Consider the following 25,215-nt stretch of genomic DNA (forward strand, 5'->3'; position numbering starts at 1 on the left):
CTCTTCCACTTAATAAATGTTCCTTGGCTTGTTGTTGCTTCGGTTCTGTCTCTTCTTTTCCTGTCCACTCTTGAGATCGTGAGCTGCTGTCTCCATCCCAACTCGGATCTCTTTTCCTGTGGCCTTTTGGGCTCAGAGTCTATCCTCAGGCTCCCAACCGCTCCTCAGCTGCGGAAGGGACTTTCTCTTTCTGCTTCTACAGAACATCCATACCCTTCCAAATCTGCAGCCATCTAGACTTCGTTGTAGATAGAATTTACATTTTCTGAAATACAAATGCAGTTAAAAATTAGAGTATGCATTTTTCTTGAAGCACATAAAGGAATCTTAGTTGCTCCTAAAACATGTGCAGAATTATGGGCCAGCTGACTTTCCTGCCAGCCTGTAAGTTTCTGTTGGGAAATTTTCCATGATTTAGTAATTTAGTATCAGACTCCTAACCAAGAAGAGGTTACCAACTCAAAGAATGTTTTTTGGGTTTTTTGGGTTTTTGTTTTTTGGTCTTTGGGTTTTTTTTTGTTGTTGTTGTTGTTTTTGTTTTTTTTTTGCTTTTACTGGTAATGTATGTCAGCCAGATTAAATGGAATTTTTCTTCATGTAACAAGTTCAAATATTGATGTGCCTTTTTTTTTTAAAGTTTATTCTGAGAGGGAGAGGGGGAGAGAGAACCCCAAGCAGGCTCTGCTTTGTGAGTGCAGAGCCCAGTGTGGGGCTCGAACTCACAAACGACAAGATCATGACCTGGGCTGAAGTCAGATACTTAAACAACTGAGCCCTTGTGCTTTTATTAGATAAAAATATATGCTGCTTTGCTCAAAATCCTTTCACTTTTCAGCCTTGTGTTCTTATGGTCACTATTTTGCTAAGTTCTTTTTCTGATTTGTACATGTTTGGAGCCTTGGATGCTTAGTTCCTTCTCAGTCAATTCTAGCCACAGTGAGAATACACATAGAAATTATGGAATCACAAAGTTGACCTTTTCATTGTGGAAAAGTAGAGAAGCAAGTCAGAATATTAAAAAAGTCTGAAAGTTTCAGATTGTGTGGTTTTACATGGTGCTGGAAATTTGAATACAAAGAGTAAATGGAGTTTAATATGAGGATTCAGCTATTAGTCTCTTTTGGGGAACAAGACAGTCTATGGAAGTAGTTTCACAATTGGAGATCTGGATTCATTTTACATGATACTATACTGGACCTACTTTATTTTTTTTTTAATTTTATTTATATCCAAGCTAGTTAACATGTAGCATAATAATGGTTTCAGGAGAATTTAGTGGTTCATCATTTACATATAACACCCAGTGCACATCCCAACAAGTGCCCTCCTTCATGCCCATCCCCCCCACCCAGAACCCCTCCAGCACCCCTCAGTTCTCTGTACTTGAGTCTCTTATGCCTTGCCTCCCTTTGTTTTTCTTATTTTTCCTTCCCTTTCCCTGTGTCATCTGTTTCTTAAATTCCACATGAGTGAAATCAGATATTTATCTTTCTCTGACTTATTTTGCTTAGCATTATACACTCTAGTTCCATCCACGTTGTTGCAAATGGCAGGATTGCATTCTTTTTGATCAGCGAGTAATATTCCTGTGTGTGTGTGTGTGTGTGTGTGTGTGTGTGTGTGTGTAATCTATATACCACATCTTCTTTATCCATTCATCAGTCTATGGACATTTGGGCTCTTGCCATAATTTGGCTATCGCTGATAGTGCTGTGTAAACATTGGAGTGAATTTGCCCCTTTGAATCAGCATTCGTGTATCCTTTGGATAAATTCCTAGTGCAATTGCTGGGTCTAGCAATAGCTAGCAATAGCAATAGCTCTATCTTTAATGGACCTACTTTAACATTATTAATTCACATTCAAGTATATACTGACCTCCATTTACATTCCTGAGATTGAAATAAATGCTGTGTTTATTATTCATCAGCACCATGTGCAATCTATCACATTTGGTGTTCAGTTTCCCTCAAAATATGTACTTCAGTTAGATAAGCACAACATTGCTGAAACCATGTAACCAAACAAATTATTCCTTGGCAGAGGACGTGTAAATATTGTGATGAAAGTGTGTCTGTGGAGGTACATTCGATACACCTTTTCTTTTGGTAGAATTCTTTTGTTGGGGCAACTAGAAATGTAAAAGTCTCAAAACTGAGTGAAGGTGATTACTTTTCTGAACTTGAGCTCTCTTACTAGATAATAAATGCTCCAGAAAACCAATAGGCGAGGATCCTTATCTGTAGGGCCCTAAATAGCCAGATTCCAGGAGAGGAATTAAGTAAATGTGAGGCTTAGTGCTGGGAGGCTGCTAGCCCGGAGCAGTAGACCCTTAGTGTAACCGGTGGGCTCACCACTGACACAACTCCCACCCGGTCTTGGTAAATTGAGCCCTTTGGGGGTGGCCAGAGAGGAACGCCTGGGCTATTCACCAGCTGCCGGTGGACCTGTAGCTGGCCATGCGCCCAAGCAGCGTGTACTCATTAAGCACACAGGATTCTCAAGGATGGTTTTTGCTTTGTTTTTCCAGATAAAAGGAATTGGAGGGCAGCCTGTGGTTCCACACAGACAGTTAAGAGTTGTAGGTTGATTTTGCTTGCTGGATTAAAGTGAAGTTCAGTTACAAGTAAGACTACTGCCCACCTGCACAGGCTGGGAGCGGTAGAGGCTCACCCAGAGAACGGACACGTTTTTCTGCAGCCCTGAACGTTTGTTGGTCAAGTTCCTGTTTAGACACTGCAGTCCATCTTCCCTGGGAAGCTTCTCTAACCTTGGCAGTAGCTTTCAGATAACCCAGAATTGGTTTCATTGAAGGCTTTAGCTGCCCAGCCTTGGCCATTTTCCTGTGCTTCCCTAAAAAGGGAAAACCTTGAGACTCTGAGGTGATGCCATTTTTAAAACCTAGTAGTGATAGGAAGCCTTCCAGGAAGTGAGACAGACCGTGGGGCTAATTCTAAGAAGCCCATCCCCAAGGGTGTGCCCAGATTCCTCTCGAAATGCATTCAGTGAACACATAAGGCATTCGTGTGTGAAACGGGAGATACAAAATTTGGAAGTCCTGGCAGTTTGAAGGAGGAGAGTGCTTACGCAGTCTTGGGTGTGGGTCGCATGACTGACGTTACCCAGGCCCTTGCCTTTGGAGACATAATGTGTTTCCTTGATTGAGCCAGAAAGCATCACATTTCCCAGAAACAAATCCAGTAACCTTGTGTGTAATTCTCACTGTCTTAATGGAGTTGGGTTGTATGTTTTTAAACCTTAGAGCCATTGGTGTCTACCCCAAGCCCAAGGGTCTCTAGCTTTGAGATGCAGTATTTCTGTTCCTCATGTCCTGCCACCACTACTTTGTTCTCTCTTCTTGCCCTCTGCGCCATGGTTTTGCTGCCTGTGGAGCCCTGCAGAATCAGGCCCTTAATTTCTTCTAGGATGATTTCTTGGCCATTGAATACGCACTGTTTCCTGATCTTTCACTTCTCGAGAGAGTTTTGGGAAGTCCATGTTGGCAGCTCTGTAACCTATTTTCCTTTGGGGCTTTTCATGCGTGTTTCACCTTGCTTTCATCATTTGGGGGTCCAAATAATGGGAGTGGGTGCAAAAAACTGGGGGCTTCCCCAGATCTGAGAACGGTTGTACTCCTGAGCCTTTCATTTCATAGGCCAGAAGACTGAGCAGTCAAAAATTAAGCATCTTTTTCTCTGTCACAAGTCCAGTAGGTAGGGGAGCTGAATGGGGAATCCCAGATTTCCCTCATTTCCAAAGCAGTGGTCATTCCACACTGGGTGTCTCCCACTCTGTATCACTGAGTGCTCAGGTCCCCTGTTGTCTCTGCGTGAAATGCACAGTCGCCTCCATGCCTTGTGTGTTCACCACCGAGACCTGCTGTACGGGGCAATTCACATTTTCAAGGGGCACTTACTGTGTAGAGTTAGCAAGCATTGGGGCTGCAACGATGAGCAAGGCAAGTCCTTGGAAGCAAGGGGCTCACAGAGTCTTTGGGATGATGGTCCTTCAAAGTGACTTGAAATTTTCCACAGATCTTCATAAAGGAGGAGTTGCCCAGCTTTTTGTGTAAAAAAACCTCCAGCCCTGCTAGTCTCCCACTCACCACTCTCCGTAGCCTGGGCCACTTGCATTTGCCTCCCTCCCCCCGGCCGCCATGCACATCTGATAGATCTGATAGGCATCTGGGACAGACTGACTTATACTTTGATGTGAAGGAGTTTGAAAGAACTTGTATCTCCACCAGTATTTATAGTTGTAGCCTTTTACTTCTTGATCGTGGAATGAACATGTGAACTCCCCCCCTCCCCCGACCCCCCAGTTAAAGCCGCCAAATTGTCAGGAACATCCAGAATTGAAATTTGACTTCTCACAGGTAAACTGATTAGCCAAAGGTGTGCTGGTAGATGCCAGCTTAGCAACGAATCACAAGTCGGGGAAAGGGCCGTCAGCTGTTAAATTTCCACTTTTGCCAGGACATGGTCTGCCCTTCTCAAACCTCTGTTCTGTCTGGAGAGACACAGGCCACTCACCACAGGTGGCTACTGGACACTTAAAATGTGGCCAGACCAAATTGAGATGTGCCATAAATGTATAATACACAATTTTGAAGACAGCATAAAATATCTCTATTTTACATTGATTACACAAGATATTTGGGATCTACTGGGCTAATACTAAGCTCACCTGTTTCTTTCCACTTTTTAAATGTGGTAACTGGAACGTTTAAAATGACCTATTTGGCTTGCATTACATGTTTTTGAGACAATTCCCCTCCCCACCCCTCCTTCCGCCAAGCATTTAGACCTGTGGCCAGTTTCCCCTGCATGGGTGCTCCTGCATGGCTTATCCTGCTCTGGTGTGGCTCCGTTTTAATGTAAAACAGGCAACCAAAAAAAGGTGCTCAATAAATGTTATTGGAAGGAGTTAAGTGAGAAACGGGTCCTTCTTTTCCCCACTTCTGTGAAGTTTGCAACATTTACTGACCATGGGTCCCTTTCACTAGAAGCTACAGATTTTGAGAGGGTTGGAAACCAACTGAGAACCAAAGGGCAATGCTTTAAAAAATTTGTTAGAAAGGAAAAGCGTTAAAAAAAAAGTTATTAGTCTATCAGACTGACATTTACAAGAATAATGGGAAGAGGGGCATGGAAAAGAGGAAACAGGTTGATCTTCCTGGAGGTCAGTTTGACAATACACATCAAAAGCCTTAACCTGCCTATACCCAAGAGTCTAGAAATTTGCCTTCTTGCAGTTTACTCCAAGGAAGTGATTGGGCCAAAGCACAAATACCTAATTTCATGATTAACAGTTAATGTTTACAACAGCAGGTTAACTACATTGGAATATTAAGTAGTGGCTAAAAACATGTTCAAGAAGAGAAATAGAAAAGCTGGGTATGTCACAGTATGTAGGGACCGAACTAAAAAGAATGTAAATTTTTATGTAAGTGGAAGGATGTTGAAAGAACGTAACACCATAACGTTAACAGTGATTATCTCTGGATGGTGGGACAGGTGTTTTTCTGCAAGGTCCTTACTGGCATTTTCTTATTTTGCAATGAGCACACGTTGGGCAATGACACTTTATTGATGCCTTATGAAAACTATAGATGATACAGTAATAGTCAACATCTATTGAGTGTTACTATGTGTAGGCATTATGCCATTTTGCTTTCTGGCATCCGAGTTTTAAAAATCAGGCACCTTCTAGACTTAATCGAGGACGCTGGCCAAAAAGGCCCGCTTATTACCTCCCAGCCGCAGTAACTGCAGACAGGTAAATGGCAACTGCCATGCCAAATAGAAGCGATGCCAAAGTCAACATTTTCGCGCGGGTCTGAGCACTAAACCCTGCGGAGTCGGCAGCGGATGGCACAGCCCTGCTACACCGATCAGAGGCTGGGAGACCCGCGCAGAAGTAAGTACTTCTGTTGACTTGCCGCTCTTGGCCGACGCCGTGTTAAAAAACGCGAGAAGCGATGCGGGCCCAGGTCCCAGAAGCGTCCGATGCACCTCCCTGGGCCCGCGCCGCTCTCGCCGCCTCCCGTCGGCGAGAACTACAGGTGCCCCACGTGGCTCCCACCCAGGGCGCCCTCCCGCGGGCCTGCAGCGCCCCCTGGCCCGAGCCGAGCCCGCGGGCCCTCTCGGCAGCCTCGGCGCGCGCGTCCCGCCGTGCGCTCCCGCCGCCCTCGTCCCGGTGAGTCAGAGCCGGAGCTGTCTCCGCGCCCCGGGCCCCCGCCAGCGGCCTCGGGAGGGGAGCCGGTTACTTGTCCGCGCTCCGGGGGTGGGGACGCTCGGCCCCCAGCCGTCCCTCCCAGCGGCACGGATCCCGTGCGGTCCCGCGTGGACGCGGCGGCCGAGCGGCGTTGCGGGCTTTGTTCGGCTTTGTCTGAGCCGCACCTGAACTCGGCCGCGAGGCCCGCGCGCTTCTCGGGGAAGCCGGAGTCACCTGGCGCACCTGGACGAGCGCACCTGGCGCACGCTTCCCCCGGGCTCCCTGCAGACGGCCCGGCCCGGGGAGACCCAGCCAGCGCATCGGGACGGGGAGCGTGGCGGGCCCGGGAGGGGCCTCTCTTTTGGGACTCCGGCACGGGGTCGCAGAGCCAAGGGGGCGCGGAGCACAGGTAAGGGGACAGGGGCTAGGTGGCAGTGGGTGGAGAAGGGAACCGTGTATTAAACTCGACCTGTTGGTTGGCACAGGCACAGTCTGTTAATCTGGAGACTGCGGAAGGGGACTTGCCTTTTGAGTAAACGTTTGGGGGATGTGCCCAAGCCCCCCTTCCCGCGCCCCTCTTTTTCAGGGCCTACGCGGTGTTAAGGTGACTCCTGTGCAGTTTTCCCAGCAGCGAGAGTGCCACGGCGAAGCCTCTGCAGGCAGAGCCCTAGCAGGGCCCTTGGCCCAGAGACTGGCCCCTGGGCGATGGGAAGGCTAGGGGATTTGTCCTTGTGACTTCTCATACTGGGATTTCTCCCCGGCCGCCCCCCCCCTCCGCCCCCCTTTCCTGCATTTCTCCTTCCTGGGGCTGCGCCCTTGGCCACCTGCTGGGAGAGTAAATGGAGGGTCTCGGAACTGCACCTTTGAAACTTGCCAGGTGGCGTCGGTTTAGGAGCAGGGTGGGCACCCTGGCAGAGAAGAAGGGAGGAGGGCACCTGGCCCCCCCGTGGAATCTATGGCTCTCCAGCCAAGAGCGGCCGTTGGGTGGGAGCACCTGCTGTGTGTCTGGTGTCTTGGAACTGAATAATCAGAACCTGTACAATTGGCAAATTATGAGGTTCTTTAACACACAAAAACCCCAGAACCTTTCAATGTTTTATAATTTCAGGTGTAAAAATTCAATGTCTGTTTGGCTTCCATTGTGACATTATATTAAGAAATGTGCATTTGTTGAGAAGAGAAAAGATCCTTCCTTCCTTCCTTCCTTCCTTCCTTCCTTCCTTCCTTCCTTTCTTTCTTTCCTCCGTCCGTCTGTCCCTCCGTCCTAGAGGTACCACTGCAATTGGCAAAGGCCTGGGGAGTTAATTTGTAAATGCTGCTGGCTTTCAGCAACCTGCAGCCATTCCCTTCTTGCTGCTGATGGGGGTGCAAGGGTCTGCGGGCTGCTCTTCACCGAGGGTGCAGCCCTTGCTGTTTGTAGAAATTCGACCGCAAACTGTCTCTTGATGGTGTAAGAATTTTCCAGACTAGGTCCCCCGACAAATCCTGGGGAAGAGAGGGGGGCTCCTTTCCTTTATCACATCTGTCTGATTGACTGAAAACCATCAGTGACATATTTCCCCTTACATTTAGTTTTTGGTTTACCCTCCAGAGCTTGCAATAGCTGTTTCCTTCCCCTCAGTTTGCTCAGATGTCCAGGTTCTTACAGATAAGGAAACCGAGACCTAGAGAGGTGAAAGACGACCCGAGAGCGAATGGGAGAGCCCCCCAGGAACCCAGACTGCTAGGCTTTTGATGAGCTGCATAAATGGGCCAGTCATTAATTGGCAAGTGCTGACATCAGGGATAAACTGGTGAGATTACAAAGCCTTTTGTCCCATCTTGTGTGTACCTTACAGAGTCTTTTCATTGTATCCCCAACACCTGACAGGGTGCTGGACACAGGGCAGATGCTTGAATAAATGAAATGCGTGTAATTATAACATTGGAGGGGTCAGCATCATTGTGAGGTGTTTTAGAACAGTGGTCCGTAGATTTTGTACTTTTCCCTTCACAGATCAGTTTTTTTTAGTTTTCATCAGGAGCAATGCAGCAAAGTTATCAACTTTTAATCTCATCCCACAAGGGTTTTTTTGTTGTTTTGTTTGTTTGTTTGTTTGCAAATAACACAAAACCCTGCCATTATCCACAAGGCTAATGGTATCAGCATCACCCCAGGCCAGCTCCCTGGGCCAGTGGAATGCGCTTGGAGTCCCTTCCTTAAGTTTACCCTTTCATCATGTAAACAGCTCCAGACCGCTTCCTCTCCCACCCACAGAATTGCCTGCTGGCCTGCCCTCAATATGATTCCTGTCCTGGATCCCTCATTTCCTTTCCTGGTCCTGAGTCCCTTCTCTTCAACCGGGTCTCCCTGCTCTCCATTTAAGAGACATTGTCTTGGGGCGCCTGGGTGGCGCAGTCGGTTAAGCGCCCGACTTCAGCCAGGTCACGATCTCGCGGTCCGGGAGTTCGAGCCCCGCGTCGGGCTCTGGGCTGACAGCTCAGAGCCTGGAGCCTGTTTCCGATTCTGTGTCTCCCTCTCTCTCTGCCCCTCCCCCGTTCATGCTCTGTCTCTCTCTGTCCCAAAAATAAATAAACGTTGAAAAAAAAATTAAAAAAAAAAAAAGAGACGTTGCCTTCACCCAGGGCACTTTTGCATTGTGATCCCATGTGATCCCGGCATCTACCTTTTTAGGTAAATAGGCTGGGTGATGCCACCCCCATTTTTGAGGGAAGGAAATTGAAAGACTGAACTGAAGGAAGTTACTGAAAGGCTCAAGGCTCAGGCTTCCCGGCGTCTGACTGTGCTCGTTCTGTATTACTTCACTCTTCTTGTCACGGCCCAGCTGTCCTCATCAGAAGACCTGGGCTTGACTCCACTCTTGTTGGAGCTCTTTGACTTTGGGTCCCAGCTTCTACAAGACCACTTTCTCATGTAGAAAAATGGAAATGATCATGTCTACCCTACGGCATTATGGGTGTTATATGAAATTAACCTATGAAATGTAATGACAACCTTTAACGTTGTACATTTAGGGACGATCACACACGATTCCCCTGGATCTTTACAACGCTGGCCTGAGTTCGTGAAACTAAGATTCACCCCAATTGGACGAATGAATGACCCTGAGACAGGGAACGTCACCCAGGTGGTTAGAAGCAGAACTAGCATGGAATTCTGTCTCTGGACTTCTGGTCCTATGTGCATTCTCTTATGCCTCTGCTTCCCAGAGTCCAATGAACTTGGGTCCTGTACAGATTAAATGAAGGATTTTCAAATAACCATCAAAACAAACATCTCTCTTGGCTGTAAGTGTCTCTTCGCAGGTGCGACGAGAGTGGGAAGCCTTGAGATCCATGCCCATCTGATCAGGGAATCTGTACAGCACATTGTTCATCCCTTGGTGCTGACTTCAGCTTCTCAGACCTTCGGGTTCTTTTTTTTTTTTTTTTTTTTTTTAATTTTTTTTTTTTCAACGTTTATTTATTTTTGGGACAGAGAGAGACAGAGCATGAACGGGGGAGGGGCAGAGAGAGAGGGAGACACAGAATCGGAAACAGGCTCCAGGCTCTGAGCCATCAGCCCAGAGCCCGATGCGGGGCTCGAACTTACGGACCGCGAGATCATGACCTGGCTGAAGTCGGGCGCTTAACCGACTGCGCCACCCAGGCGCCCCTCAGACCTTCGGGTTCTAACGATCTGCGATTCTTTGAGAGGGAGCGTGACTTTCCCCCAGCAGCGTTTAAAATGGTCTCTCTGCTGTGTCAAACTAGAAGCATGTGGCCCACTTCTCTGGACCCCCTGAGCCTGACAAAATGTTGTATCAAAAGGACAAGGAAGGCGACTGCTACGGTGGAAGACAGCGAGGGCTTTCTGGCTCGACACTTTTACCTCCGGTTTTAAAGTCTTCCTGTTCAGGTGCTGCCCGTTCTTGTAAAGGGCTCAGATTTCCATCCCACTGATGGAGAGGAGGCTGCCAAGGGCTAACCTAATATTTGGGGTGGGAAGTGCGTTTTGTGAGGAGGCAGAAGTGGTTTCCTTTTTCACCCCGAACTCATTCCATTTCCCATCCTAGAGGAGAAGGCAGAGCATTGTCCTGCAAAACTGCCCTCAGCCATCGCCAGCCTGGTCCTTCTTTTCCCAAAGTAGCCTTGTTTTGGCCTTCGTTTCTTCCTGCGGCATGGAAAGTGTAATCCCTGGTTTGTGCTGAGTTTTGCGGAGCCCTGCGACAAACTGCACTTACCCACTGTCCTTTTAGCGGTGCCAGTGCTGCGTGGAACCAGGATTTGGACACAGCAGTCAGATGGGAAGATGGGGGCGGGGGGAGGTGGTGGTGGTGAAGAGTGGATGTGTGAGAGCCCCAGGAGCCAGGAATGACGTGGGATTAGCGTGGGTAATGGAACAGAAAAAGAACAAATGACGAGTGGGGCGTTTTGCAACGGAAAGGGCTTGACGAGGCATACCTGGGTACCTGCACGTGATGATCTGTTTCTGCCCCTGGGACGCAAACCACTCCTGACTGCTTTGCACAAGAATGCAGAGAGTTCTGGAAATCTTCTCACGTGTGCCGAAGGTGGGAGCTGCTGGCAGGTGGTAGCTTGTGGAAAACTGCCAAAGGGCAGGATTCAGCTGGCAGATTTTTAATTATGCCTCTCTTCCCCTACCTTACTCCCCCAGGATCAGGAAGGGGATGGGTTGAGCAGATCGCTGGGAGGCCAGAAGGGAGTCTGATCCCCTTATTAGCTGTGTAACCTGCGGCAAAAACAACTTCTCTGTGCCTCAGTTTTCTCATCTGTCAAATGGGGACAATGCTCTCGGTGACTGGCTGCAAGGCTTAGGGGGAGAGAAGATACAGAAGGATGGCCCCCGGTGCCAGGCACCCAGCAAATGCTCACTGGATGGTAGCAGCTGCTGGGTTTTTACTATGCAATTCATCCTTTCTTAAAAAGATTTTAGGTGTTGGGCTGTACTTAGAATTCGAATTAGTACTGCAAGCAGTTGTGATGGGGGCAGGGGGGCGGGAAACTGAACGTTTGAGATGACGGGTGGGAGACAGCAGGGTGCTGTTAATAACCGCACCCACACCCAAGCAGCGTTTATTTCGTTTATCTTGGCATAAGAAGGAATGCAGCGAGTGTAGTGAGCGCAAAGATCCTTCCAGAAGTAGGCGTAGCGGTGCTTACTGACCCGGCAGGCACGCATCTCGCCTACTGTGTGCCAGACAAGTGCAGGCGGCTGGGGCTCCGGCTCTCTGCCGGAGCCCCTGCGGCCTTTGCCACCGGGCAGGTGAGTCGATCACACCAGCGGGCAGTTTGAGTGCGGGCTGTGCCGCGGGCGCAGGGGAGGGAGGTGCCGCTGGGGTCCCAGAGCCAGCACCTTCTGGTCCAGACGCCTCTCAGGAGGCATTTGACTTCTTGCCTTGATTTGCAGATCGCCAACGTAAATTTTGCCCAAATGAGCAGAAGCTTGGGAGACTCTGAAAAGCATTCACCGGGGCATGTAGAGGCACAGAAGGAAGAGAGCGGGAGGAGGTTGCTTGGGTCTGTCTCCTGGCAGCAGGAGGGGCCCCGCGTTTCCTGAGTGCCTTTCTGTGCGCGCGGGAACCTTCTGTATGTACTTCCTTCCCCCAGGTCCTCGCGGCAGCCTGGGGAGGCCGCTGGAATCCTGGTTTGGGAAAGACATCAACAGGCCCGAGCCTCAGAGTCCTGCACGTGCCCAGGGTCGGAAGCCGTGACCCCGGAAAATCAGCCTGAGCCTGACTGGTTTGCATCCCAGGGGCAGCTCTGCCCTGGCCCTGGTCCACTTGGCCCGGCCTGGCTCCCAGGCGGCAGGCGAGAACTTGCCCTTCGTCTGTCGTCGGGAGTGAGAGGAAAGGAAGGCCTGTCTTGTTGGCAGGTGCCAGGCTGGAAGCCAGTGGGGATGGCCTTGGCCGCGCTGGCCTGCACCCTCTCTGTCCGTCTCTCCCTCCTCTGTGTGTCCAGGAAGGTCCTGACCCTCTCACTCTTGTAAGATTCGCTCTCCGCTGGCCACTTGGATTAGGTGCAGACGTGAGCCTCACGGTCATCTGAGGCACAAAGACTCTCAGCTGGTTGGGACACTTGATCCCCTTTGTTTCAGACGTGTTTGAAATCCGAGGAGCTGAATATTCAGTAGAGTAAGGTCTGACCATCACGGGTCCGTGACAGAGAGATTTAAAACCAAAAGACACCTTAGCAGCATCTGGTCCAGCCTCCTTGTTTTGTAGACGAGGGACCATGGCATCGGATGAGAAGTGGGGCTCCTGGACTCACGGTGCGGGCTGTGTGCCACCAGGGGGCAGGTGTAGCCCCTACCTGCCCTAGTCACCCGCCTCTATGCCATCTTAGCTTGTGCGGTGGCTCGAGGGCCCTGACTCACCTCCGCTCCAGAAGCAGCCTGGTTAGATGCAAGCATCTAACTGGATTAGGGGCCAGAGACCTGAACTGTGCGACTGTCTGGGACGGCCCCCTCCCCGCTTCTGAGCTTCTGTGACCCCTTCCTTCATCTCTCAGGTGTGTCCGGCTCGTTCACTGTGTTTCCCCTTTCACAAGTTGTGTCCCTCTTGTTCGCTGGAGTCTGCTCTCCAAGAGTAGGAACGCAGACCTGAGCCATAGGTGCTGTCCCCTAAAGCAGTCCCCGCTGTTTGTTCAAATTCCCTACAGTTCCAAGTAAGGTCCGGCAGTAGCACCTATAGGAACATGAGTTGGGTTACATTTAAACTTAAATATGAAAAATTATCTTTCTTGGGGAGCTTGAAAACTTCAGTTTTCAAGGCAGCCCTTGCTCTCGGCCCCCTCAAACTCCTCTGACAGTCAAGTCAAGTCAAGTCGTTTTGTTGCCGCAGCTGGGAGATGTGTCTTTTTCTTTTTTTTTAATGTTTATTTTGGAGAGACTGTGGGCAGGGGAGGGGCAGAGAGTGAGGGAGACACAGAATCCGAAGCAGGCTCCAGGCCCTGAGCTGTCAGCACAGAGCCCAGCGCGGGGCTCGAACTCACGAGCCACGAGATCGTCACCTGAGCCAAAACCAAGAGTCAGATGCTTAACTGACCAAGCGTCCCAAGGGGATGTGTTTGTAATGCCCCAGTAGAGACAGTGGAGTGCCTCTGACAGGAGAATTCATTGTCGTGTGCGTTAAGTTACGGGCATTTTGGTGAGCAGCTAAACATAACCGGGAAGCTTCCGCCATGCGTTTTGGAGAACTGACATCTGCCAGTGGAGATGTGGATGTCCGAGGACCCAAGATACATACACGAAAACTTGGTGCTCCTGCCTTGTTCTCCACGTTCTTAGACGCGGGAGAGCGGTGTTTGCCCAAGAGGTCACAGGGACGTTCTGAGTTGGGTGCACCAGGTGGAAATGAGTTTCTCCACCCTCGGCTGCACCCCTGCGTACCGCACACGGTGACCGGCCACCTCTCCCTCCGCTCTCTTCTCTAGAACCCGGGGGGACCCTGCCGTGCTTCCCTTCCTGTATCTCTGCCTGGGATTTTCTCTTTGGAATGGTCTCCTGAGTGAGAGTCCAGGATTGTTTGTTTAACAGGAGGAAACTTCGGGAAGGCCTACATGTGGTCCCACTCTTTCATGTCTTCTTTTTATTTTATTTATTTTATTTTTATTTTTATTTTTTTAATAATTTTTTTTAACGTTTATTTATTTTTTGAGACAGAGAGAGACAGAGCATGAACGGGTGAGGGTCAGAGAGAGAGGGAGACACAGAATCTGAAACAGGCTCCAGGCTCTGAGCAGTCAGCACAGAGCCCGACGCAGGGCTCGAACTCACATACCACGAGATCGTGACCTGAGCCGAAGTCGGACGCTCAACTGACTGAGCCACCTAGGCGCCCCTCATGTCTTCTTTTTAAATAGGCAGGTTTGAGGCTGAGAAACCGTAGGGTGAGACCTTGGTTGTATTGGATCCCAAAAGGCAAGAAAACAGAATTTCTGGAGCTTATTGTTCAGATATTCTTAGATTTTTGCCCGCTAAATTATACTAGGGGTGGAGGGGAGTCTAAATTTCAATCTGTATGATCCCTTTCAGTACAGTGGCTAAAATGTAAGACTCTGTAGATTTTACATCGTATCTTTGTGGTTAAAAAGGATAAGGATCCATTTCTTGGGCCCCACAGCTAAAATCAGAAGTCTACCTCATGTATGTGCTTTTATAGCAGCAGAGTTATAGTCTATCGTTCTTATTAAAAGCTCTCACTTCCCACCCTTTCCTCCCTTAAAGATCGTTGTCAAGCCCCATGGAACCGAATGTTACCTGTACTCTAAGCATTACTAGGCATTTTTTGAAAAACCCTTTTGTGACTTCTTCAGCCATGTTACTTTTTATGGAGTAGGAAGTGCAGATGTTGTGATCTTGCTAGAAAGCTTCAGGACATTAGGACGTTGGAAATCCTATCTTGAGTCTCTGAGTCTAACTCGTCATGAGAAATGGGGGCAATGAGATGGAGGGGACTTTACTCAAGGTCACGTGGCGGGACAGGGGCCAGGCCAAGCTGGGACCCGGGACTCTTATTTGTGGACAGAGCATGCCTTCCTGGAGTCTGTGAAGGAGCGGGGGGGCGAGGGGGGGGTTGGGGGCAGGCGTCTGGGGAAGATGCTAGCCTGTCCTTTGAAAGCAAAGTCATTGGAGTAGTCTCGCGTGACTTTTGAGGAAATTTGGGTCTTTTTTTTGACTAATACAGTCATCGTGGCGAGGAAGAGCCTCAAGGTCATAGTTGTACCTGGAAAAGGCTGAGCAGCTGTCGTCTTGTTTCAGGATGACTTGGGGGGTGCACAGAGCTAACTGCTGATACCTTTTTCTTACCCTGCCCCATAGTTACATCAACATGCCTTCCTTCCCGTTGCTGGAGGCCATCTTCATTTTCCTGCTTTCTGGAGGTAAGCTTTTTGGTCAGGGGTGAGGTGTGGAGGGGTTTGATTTGCCTCATATCCTGTCAATTTTAACTTCGGGAGGTCTCTCGAAGGCAACGGAGTCTGTCCACTCCACGGCCACCTGCCTAGCATGAGCCCTATCATCTTGTGCTTGGACCACTGTTCTAACCAAAGCAGCCCAGCCTGTGTGCGGTCACCCTGGGTCCACCTGGTTCTGCTCCAGCCGATGCAAATCTGACTGCCTGGACCCCTCTCCACTCCTCCCCACCTTCTCTCTGCCTAAAATTAAACAAACAAACAACTTTTTAAAGATTTATTTATTTTTGAGTGAGAGACAGAGCATGAGCAGGGGAGGGGCAGAGAGAGAGAGAGGGAGACACAGAATCTGAAGCAGGCTCCAGGCTCTGAGCTGCCAGCACAGAGCCTGACGTGGGGCTTGAACTCATGAACCGCGAGATCAAAGTCGGATGCTCAAGCGACTGAGCCACCCAGGTGCCCCAGTCTGCCTAAAATTTCTCAATGATACCCCGTTGCTCTTCAGAGACCCTGCTTGATCTGACCGCATGCCACTTCCAGTCCCCTCTTGTACCTTCTCCCTCCTTGCCACAGCCCTTCCAATCCTGCCCAGCACCCTTGCTCCCTCCCTGCCTACGCGCGCTCAGTGATAGTGGCCCCTCTGGCTAGATCACCCCCTCACCGAGCACTGCCACCCTGGCAAACTCCTACTCATCTTTCAGCACCCGGCACAATTCCTCCGGGGCCCCCAGATCAGGTCTATTCCCCCTGGAAAACCTGTAGCCGTGGGTACGTCTGCTCTGTAGCACGGAACACCGAGATGAGTTTACTTCCGGGTGAATTTTTAAAACCTTAGAGCCCACCTTCTGTACCAGAGATCTGCTCCATCAGAGAGAGGTTCTGCGTGTTGTTTATTTACCACTGTGTCATCTGGATGCCCAGCACCGGGCTTGGCACATACAGGTGCCCCAGAAGTGGATTCAGGAGTGAATAATGGAGCAAATCAACTTTATTTTTACTTCCCACTTTGTCCCTCCAAGTTCTAGCCTCATTACTAAGAGATGGTAGAAAGGTGTCAGAACGTCTTACTTGTCCTTCAAGTAAGGACAAATGGGCAGGGTGTCCAGCCATCCGAGTCTAGCTCGGGATCCCCTCGTGGCCTCTGAGATTCTGTCTGGCAGTCCCCCCCATGCCTGTGTTTTGGGGTGTGTGTTGATTGCTGGCACGAGCCACCTGTTGGCCCGGAGTCTGGGGAGGTAAGAGAGGCTGGAAGAAGGCGGGTGGTTGCTCAGCTCCCCCAGCCCCCCTTCTCCAAGCCACGTGGGTTTTCGGTGTAACTAGTGGCTTCAAGGTCGAGGGACTGGGCAGCAATGAGATGCGTTTGGGTTCAGGTTGGGAATAAGGTCCATGGAGGCTCAGGGTCCAGGTTCGGCTCTAGCTCATTGCAGAGCTGCACTTCCTGTGGCCCTGTCCAGTTGACAGAGAACTTGATCTGACCTTCCCAGGGTTGTACAGACGAGGTGGGGGAGGCCCCATGATCCTCGTGACTTGCCCGGGGTCACACAGCCGTTGCCCAGGGACAAACGCCCGTGTCTTGACTCCTGGGCCGGCCACACCGCTCTGGGCTCCTCTGGGGGAGCGGAACGCACAGGAATCATCTCTGTAAGCCTCGGCTGTCTTATTTGAAAGGTGAAGGGGTTTGACGGGACCAGTGATTCTCAATCCTGCCCACTCCTTGGCTGGAGATTAAAGTTCTGGAGCCCGGGCGGGTGGCTGGCAGAGGCCGGGCCGCTTTGGTCCAAACGGGAAGCCACAGTCACACATTCATTGGCTCCCTGTTCCAGGGGGAGACCTGCACGGAGTCCCGAGGTGACTTCCCCGGGGAGCAATGGGGAGGTCACCCGAGGCACGAGGAGGGCTCACTTGATGCCTGGCACCTGCCGTGACAGCTGAGCACACGGTACAGAAAGACACATCGGCTGAGTGACATCTGTAGTGACTAGTCTCTGGTCGTGGAGCTCTTCCTCCTTCCCCTCAGGGGGAGGCTGCTGGCCTGTCTCCAGCTGGAGAATTTGCTGGTGAGACTTTTACAAAGGAACAGTATTTTTCGGTTCTTTGTAGGGCCTTGGAGGTTCCTTGGCTCCCGGGCCCTTGGCAGTAATTCATAGACTTACTCGGGAAACCTTAGTGCGAACCCACTGTGTGCAGAGAGCCGGGCTAGGCTTTGTGGAGGATGGATGGGAAAGTTCCCGCCCTCGGGGGGGGGGGGGCTTCCAGGGGAGCTGGGCCGATGGGAGCAACACTGCGTTATGGGGAAGGGGGCAGTGAGTTGGCAAGATTTTGGTGAGAGCTCTGTCAACAAGACTGTCTTTGTAGTTTGTCTTGTTTCCGCTCCTGGTGGCAAAACTGTCCTAGACCTCATCAGAGGTACTTGCGTGACGGCTCTTGACTACGGAGGAACTGCTGGTCCAGCATTCTGGCCCAGAACCAGCCTCCTTGTGAGTAGAGATTGAAGGACGGGCGTGTCAGGTGAGCAGAGACCCTCTGCTGGAAGGTTAGGTGGGGAGAGCTAGGAACTACGTTAGAGAGAGAGAAAATCCCAAGCAGGCTCCTTGCTGTCAGCGCAGAGCCCAACATGGGGCTTGAACTCCCATACCGTGAGGTCATGACCTGAGCTGAAATCAAGAGTTGGAAGAGTTTAACCGACTGAGCCACCCAGGCGCCCCAAAGTTTGTTTTAAATAGCTATTGATTGCTTATATACCATCATTCCAATTTTACTAGATATCGTACAAAAGAACGAAAGATGTATTCATGAACTTCCTACCCCAAAACTTCTTGGCTCTTTTTCATGTGAATTGCATTGAACAAATTTATCAGTTTACTCCCAGCCCTGTCCCTATGGATATCTGTTCTCTCCAGCCTTCCTCTCCATCACAACCGTGAAAGGAGAGCCTTGATGTACCTTTTCCCTTGTCTAAAAGTGGTTTTCCTTTGGATCCCTTCCCAGGTGCAATACCATAGGGGCAAAGGCTGTAAGCAGGTTGACGACTCTTCATTCATTTGGCCAAGTTGTTTTCTAAAAGGGTTGGACCAGTTTCCAGGGCCACCCCTGGAAGAGTGTTTCCTGATTGGGTCTTTCCCCAGTTACATTTAAATTTAGAGGCTGATCATTTAAATTGCACCGTTGAACGGGTATCTCATTATTTGGGTTAAAACATTTCGTCACCTGTTTAAACATTTTCCCTTGTGCTTGTCCACGAATCGAATTGTATTTCTTCTGTGAATTGTGTGTTTATATCCAGGGTTAATTTTTATGGCAAGGCGTTGTGCCCCAGAGGGGCACCCAGTTATTATACCTAACTAAGGGGCAAAACTCATCAGATTCACAGGCTCTCTGTATCCCCCTCTATGTACATTTTTAATTTTTGTCTTCGGGATACCCAAATTTAAATACAAAGGTTCCTGATTGGAGTATTTGGAGGGGTTTCTTTATGTTGTCCCTCTGGTAATTTTTTGAGATACAACATCATTGATTTCCTCCACATTCCAGTTTTCTCTCTTATTACCTCTCATTTCTGGTCACATATGTGGACTCTAAGACTCCTCCCCGTAATGGCTCTTTCTGGTGTCTTCTTTCCTAGTACGCCCATCTCATCCTCTTCAGGAAGTCCACGTAAGCAGGGAGACCATTGGGAAGATTTCAGCCGCCAGCAAAAGTAAGCCTTTGTGTCATTCAACCCTCCAGGCCCCCCATTTCATCCTCTGCGTGATGGGACCCAAGGGAAACTATGTTATTCTAGGACGCTCCTGTCCCATTCCCATCTTCCTTTCTCGCTGTAGCCAGGGCCATTTTCCCCAAACAGGCCTGAGCAGGTCTCCCACGGGGGTGAACACCCTTGGTTAATCCTTGTGGCTGAATTCCTTGGTCTTGCCTGGAAGTCCCACGTGACCACCATCCCCCCAGCAACCTCACCTCCCGCCATGTTCCTTCCTCTTCCACCCTTTCCAGCATTCGCTCCACGTGCTCACGCCCCACCAGCCCACTCCCAGAGGCCCCGAATGCCCCTTCCCTCCCTCTCTGGTGAAGTCCCCCGCAGTCGCCACCTTCTGGGTGGCGCCTTCTCGCCGGTGCTTCTCTGACCGCCACTGTCCTGCATCCTCGAGCTGAGGTGGAGGGATGCGGCCTCTGCAAGCTAGACAGCCTGCGTTTGCTTCCCAGCCCCCTCACTTGCTGGCACTTTGGCCTTCGGGAAGTTACTGAATCGTCCTGTGCCTTTCTCTCCTCATCTCTCCACTGGGAGGAAAAACCGCGCATCTGTTTAGGGGTGGGGTGTGGAGCTAGGGAGCTGAGAGCTAGAGGCCACGGGGTTTCTTTTTTGAGGTGATGGAAAAGGTGCTAAATTCGACTGTGGCAACGATGGGACGTATCTGTGAATATACTAAAAGCCACTGGATTATAAACTTTCAGCGGGTGAATTGAATGGTTTGTGAATAGTGCCTCAGTTAAACTGTTAAGTAAAAAAAATAGCAATCTATCTTAGGGTGGTTATAAGAATTAAATAAGTTAGCACATGTGAAGCGTTGGAGGCAGTGGATGGGTGGTGTACAGGAAAGACACTGTCAGTGCTGTTCTCACTTGAACTCTGGGGTAATGTGACCTCATGTGCCAGGGTCTGAACTAGGTTGTGGCCCCCAAGGGCCGGGGCCGAGGCTCTTCAGTATCCCTCGCTGGCCCGGCGGGCCCTCCCCTCCTATGGCTCAGTTAGTGTTGTTGAATTAGACATTTCCAGTTATTACGAAGACTGTGGGCTTCGTGCTGGTGGGTGAGGCCTGGGTGGGGGAGCAGACTTCCTGCTCCAGAGGAGGGCTGCCTCTGGCCGGGACCTTCTCCTGTGTCGTCTCTGCCCAGGTGCTGAGAGGAGCAGCCCGATCCACCCCAAGGTTGTTTCTGCCTCTGCTCTGGTTCAGGAGGGAGACCCTCTTGGGACCAGATGGCGGGGAAGCCAGTTGTCACACATCATGTCCTGCTCTCCCCCCCAGTGATACGGTGCTCAGCTGCTGTGGACGTCCTATTTCTGATAGATGGCTCCTACAGTGTCGGGAAGGGGAGCTTTGAAAGGTCCAAACACTTTGCCGTCACGGTCTGCGACGCTCTGGACATCGGTCCCGAGAGGGTGAGTGCAGGTCTCGTCATCTCTGTATTTCGACATCTTTGGTGGCAAGTGACCGAGTTCCAGTTCTAAGCAGAAGGGCACATGTACCTGCTAGTGGAACAGGAAGACCAAGGGGAGGGGGGTGGCTCCTCGTTCTAGGCATGGTAGAATTTTGTGTTCCTTGGTTGGCTTCCTTCCCAAGCAAGCTTTCCTTATGTGGCGGACTCGCCCTACCTTGTCCTTCAAGATAGGGAACCCAGTAAAAAGAAGGTGGTTTTCTTTGCCTGGACACCTGGCGGGATGGCTCCCATCGGGCAGGCGTGGATCACGTAACAATCCCTTTACCGATCCCAGTAGGCAGAGGGGAGAGATTCTCTGGCCCCCTGTGAGTCACGTGCCGATTCGCCTTGTTGGCTTCCCACTCGCGAGAGAGGTGTCTGTAGAACAGTGGGAAAGGGACAGCGTGCTGGCAGACAAAAGCTATGCCTCAGAAGACGAGCGTCTCAATAGGAAGTGCAGTACCCTCTCTGTTCACTTGCGAGGAACTGCTCCTGCCTGAGTGAATCCAGCCAGTTTCTTCATTCCTGGTCCTCCCTGGCTCCGGAGAGCAGCTCTGAAATAGCAGCAGGGTGCACTGGCCACGGCTCTTGCTGCTAAAAGGGGCATCTTGGGACAACCCGACGGAGAAATGGGCAACGAACACAGACAGCCCTTAGGCATAGGAAAAGGCGCCCCGCCTCACTCACGGTAACAGCAAATGTCCCGCTGAAATACCATTTTCACTTACTGGCTTAGCAAAAATGCGGTTCGGTGACATGCCCCATTGGCAGATCCGTAGAAACGGGTGCGCGCACTGATGGTGGGAGCGTAACCCGGCGCAGCCTCTCGGAAGGGCATCTGACAGCATCTGTCGGAATGACAGGACCTGGACCCTTTGACCCAGGAATTCTACTCAATGAGATTTATTCCACAGATACTCCCACAAATGCAAAGTAATGCACACACACAGTGATTCCCTGCAGTGTTGTTTACGTTCGTGAAAGATTTCAGGTAATCCACATACCCATTCACAGGGGACGGGTAAATCCAATATGGCGCATTCCTAAAGGACACACTGGGCAGCTGCAGAAAGTGAATGGGGAAGGTCTCTTAGACGGAAGGGCACCAAAACAGACGCGAGTAAAAAGTAAGGTGCGAATGGTATGTATAGTGTGTTACTTTTTATGAAAAATAAAGGGAGGTAAATAGAGTAGGTTTGTACTTGGAGAGATTTGTAAAGAGGCTGAGGGCAGTGGTGTGCCGTTGAGGGGGAGGGTGGGAACTGAACCGATGGGGTGCCTCCACGGGGAGACTCATCGATACAGATTTTTTTTTTTTTTTTATGCATGATGGATTTTGAACCATGGGAACCTACTCAAAAATCAAAATTTAACAAGGGCATTTTGGTCTGAAAAGCGATACTTAACTTGAACTAGAGACTACTTACAAACAGGTTACAGAAGGAAGTGGTTTTCCAAGATGACATTCCTGGGTTAATCCTAGAAAAACCTCTGGGATTTAAGAGCAAAAGTGGCTTTTAATGAAAGCCAGATTTTCTCCAGAATGGCAGGTACTTTTGAGAGGGGGCGCACATTGTCCTGGACCACAGGCAGCCTTGCAGGGCGGTCTGGAGACACCGTGACAGACACCATTCCATCCGGGCACGAGCAGTCCAGAAGTTGCAACCACTGGGTCAACCCATCGCGGGTCCTCCGAGGGCCAGGACCACGGGCTGCTGAGTCTCCGCTCTCCTCCACACAGGGCCCTGCTTTTCAAAGGAAGGGATTCCCCATGAAGTTTCATTAGTTATTCGTGGAGAGAGAACCGTCAACAGCGAACCCTTGTTGATGTTGGCACTGATGTAGAGTGTCCAAACTTTCTCATAGCAAGACTCGCTGAGCTAAGGGGTTGGGGGGGGGGGGCGGTCTGTTTCAGCGAGCAAGGGGGCATCAGGACCTCAAGCCGCTCAGACTTGTTGGAATGGTGCCACCGGGGATTGGCATGAAGGGCCATTTCAGGTGGCTCCGTCTCCGTCTGGTTTGTGCTTCAGGTTTTGTGCTTTGGCTGCTGCATTTCTGTGACTCCTTGTATCTCTGCGCTCGGGGGATTTGATTGGCACCATATTCTACTTTTCTGCAACTTAAGTTTTCTTTCTTTCTTTTTTTTTTTTTTAATGTTTGTTTATTTTTGAGACAGAGACAGAGCATGAGCAGGGGAGGGTCAGAGAGAGAGGGAGACACAGAGTCTGAAACAGGCCCCAGGCTCTGAGCTGTCAGCACAGAGCCCGATGCGGGGCTCGAACTCACGGACCATGAGATCGTGACCTGAGGCGAAGTGGGACGCTTAACCGACTGAGCCACCCAGGCGCCCCTGCAACTTAAGTTTTCAAGTTGCTATAAATTAAGTTGCTTTCTGTGCGCGCTCTGTGGGGTGAGGTGGATTGAAAGTGTCTGAAGTCTTTCTCCCGACAATTAGAAGCTGAGAAGTTCACTTCCTGGCTCTGATACAATGATTGCAGCAGGGTGATTACGGTGCGGTGAGAAATGTGGGCAGGCTCGCTTCGGAGCACACAGTAAACCGAAGATAAAAGGCAACTCCTTTGCTCCCAAACCGCCAATTAAATTAAATGCCTTAACCACTGACTCAAGCTGTTTCCATCCTATTTTGTTTTGAAGTTATGTCCTTCCTGTTTAATTCAAGCAAATACGCTCAGCTGTTGGTCTCAAGGGAATTGTTGTTTTTTAAGTAACCCTTTCGCAGCGTTCAAGGAGAACACATTCAATGCCTAGTGTCCCTCCTGCTCACATGTTTTCCATCTGCCCGGTTTCCCTACCTGTTTTCTCAAGCATCCTTCCAGAATCCCCTCACGCAAACACAAGCGGTATGAAGCCTACCATGCATGTGGTATACGCTGTTCTATCCCTTGCCTTTTTTCTTCATATTGTCTTGGAAGTCTTTTTGTATCTAGGTAGATAGGTAACATAGGCGTTAATACAGGTATATATTACATTTTATGGCTTATTAATGTTCCATTGTGAGGATATACTGAGGTTTAATTAACCAATCCCCTATTGATGGACATTTGATATTACAAACATACCGGGCCACCTGGGTGGCTCAGTCGGTGGAGCGTCCGACTTCGGCTCGGGTCATGATTTATTTCATGGTTCGTGGGTTCGAGCCCTGCGTCTGTGCTGACACCTCAGAGCCTGGAGCCTGCTGTGGATTCTATGTCTCCCTCTCTGTCTGCTCCTCCCCTGCTCGTGCTGTCTGTCTTTCAAAAAAAAATAAATGTTAAAAAAATACATATATATGTATACTGTTAAATATATATATATATACTGTTATATACATATACGTATACTGTTATATATGTATGTATACTGTGAGCTTGTAAATACATCATTTCACACATATGGAAGTATGTCTGTAGGATATATTCCCAGGAGCCCTATGCAACCGTATTTTCACTAAATATTGAGAAATTGGTCTCCATAGGTGCTGTAGCACCTACATTCTTACCAGCGGTGTTTGAGAACTTGGTAGTTTCCCTTGCAAACATTGCATTTAGATTTCTGCTACATTTCAGTGTGGTACAGTGAAGCATCTTTTCTCATATTAAAGAGCCCTTTGTGTTTCCTGTGTGATATCTGTTCATACCCTTTGCCAGTTTTTCTATTGTATTGTTGGTCTTTTATGCATCAGTTCCTAGGTCAGTTCCCTACATATTGGGAAAACTGACCTCGTGCCTCTGACTTGAGTTGCAAACAACTTTTCCGTTTGTCTGCATTTTTTTATTGCGTTGTGGTATGTTTTGCCCTGTAGAAGTTTTCTTTATGTGGCCAGATTTATCACCCTTTCCCTTTATGGTTTCTGGGTTTCAAGGCAAAGTAAGGTCGTTTTCCACTTGGAAGTTATGAAGAAATTCTTTCCAGGTTTCTTCTAGAACTTCCACGGTTACATTTTTTCACGTGTAAATCTTGAATCCATTTGTGATCGATCCTTTTCTCATTTGTAGGTGGCTGTTCAGTGGTCTCAATGTCACTTACTAGACCAGCTTTTCCCCACTAGCTGGAGGTGCCACCTTGATCACACGCTGACCTCAAGGGAGATTTCGAAAGGGTTGTTCCTCAGAATCTCAAGCTTCTCTTCTGCCCCATTTTCCAGGGTCCCTCTCCCACACATGCTCACCCAAGACCTAAATCTCTTCCTACTGAAGATGCTCATCCTCAGAACCTCCTGTTGAGGGAAAGTCCATTGGGCTCTGGTCATCGGGAGCAGGTGCCACTGGGCTGGTGGGGCCGAGCCCTTTGATGGTCTCCAAAGCACTGAGCCTGTTAAGGGATCAGCGGTGCAGGAATTCAAGTAGTGAGTAAAAGAGCGGTCTCATCGCGTCAATATGAATCACATGGCCTATTTGCAATCTTGGCCGGAATTGGGGTTGGTTGATAGTGACTGGGAATGCAGGTTTGGAGAGCCAGTGATTATGTACGGGGCTTGGGCTTTCAGGAGGAAACCCAAATGATTATAGCCTTTTCTGCTCGAGACAAGCTAGGGTCCAAAGGGCCTGGAAAGTGACTTGATTCAGTTTCCCTTCTCCAGTTTTGCAAGGCGTTGGGTCTTCTCATGTGGCCTCTGAATTCGGATGATGCAGCGTCTGTTTGGAATCACCCGCGGCCCCGACCCCTTCCGCCGTGGGGGAACGTCATCTCAGGTTAAGATGCTGATTGTCCCCCCAGCGTGACCCTGGTGTGGAGAGCCGGCCTTCCCCGCGCTTGGCAAGAGCAGGCCCGGAAGGACTGACCCGCGCCAACCAAGGATGCGCGGGTGGTGGCTGTGGTTGGGGGTGAGCCGCCCGTGCAGGCGGCCTTGCTTGCCTTCCGCGGCTCCCCTGCTCTCACCGGCAGCATTCTG

At 49.9% G+C, this 25,215-nt stretch overlaps 2 protein-coding genes across 3 annotated transcripts in view; both read left to right on the forward strand.

Annotated features, from left to right (window-relative positions):
* Window positions 1-6,007: 6,007 nt before the first annotated feature.
* Window positions 6,008-12,061, forward strand: LOC125147626 (translation initiation factor IF-2-like). The gene is made up of 3 exons (XM_047824685.1): window positions 6,008-6,624; window positions 6,802-6,819; window positions 11,971-12,061. The coding sequence occupies exons 1-3, from the start codon at window positions 6,008-6,010 to the stop codon at window positions 12,059-12,061; spliced, it is 726 nt and encodes a 241-aa protein (XP_047680641.1).
* VWA2 (von Willebrand factor A domain containing 2) overlaps window positions 6,189-25,215 on the forward strand; it is a 46,288-nt gene continuing 27,261 nt past the window's right edge. For both annotated transcript variants that reach the window (XM_047824807.1, XM_047824808.1), the window contains exons 1-4: window positions 6,189-6,624; window positions 15,037-15,098; window positions 18,751-18,825; window positions 20,150-20,283. In XM_047824807.1, the coding sequence (XP_047680763.1) occupies window positions 15,047-15,098; window positions 18,751-18,825; window positions 20,150-20,283 (261 nt within the window). In that variant the 5' untranslated portion in view covers window positions 6,189-6,624; window positions 15,037-15,046. The remainder of the gene's footprint in view (window positions 6,625-15,036; window positions 15,099-18,750; window positions 18,826-20,149; window positions 20,284-25,215) is intronic.

Source organism: Prionailurus viverrinus, chromosome D2 (genome assembly GCF_022837055.1).
Source record: "Prionailurus viverrinus isolate Anna chromosome D2, UM_Priviv_1.0, whole genome shotgun sequence".
NCBI lineage: Eukaryota > Metazoa > Chordata > Mammalia > Carnivora > Felidae > Prionailurus > Prionailurus viverrinus.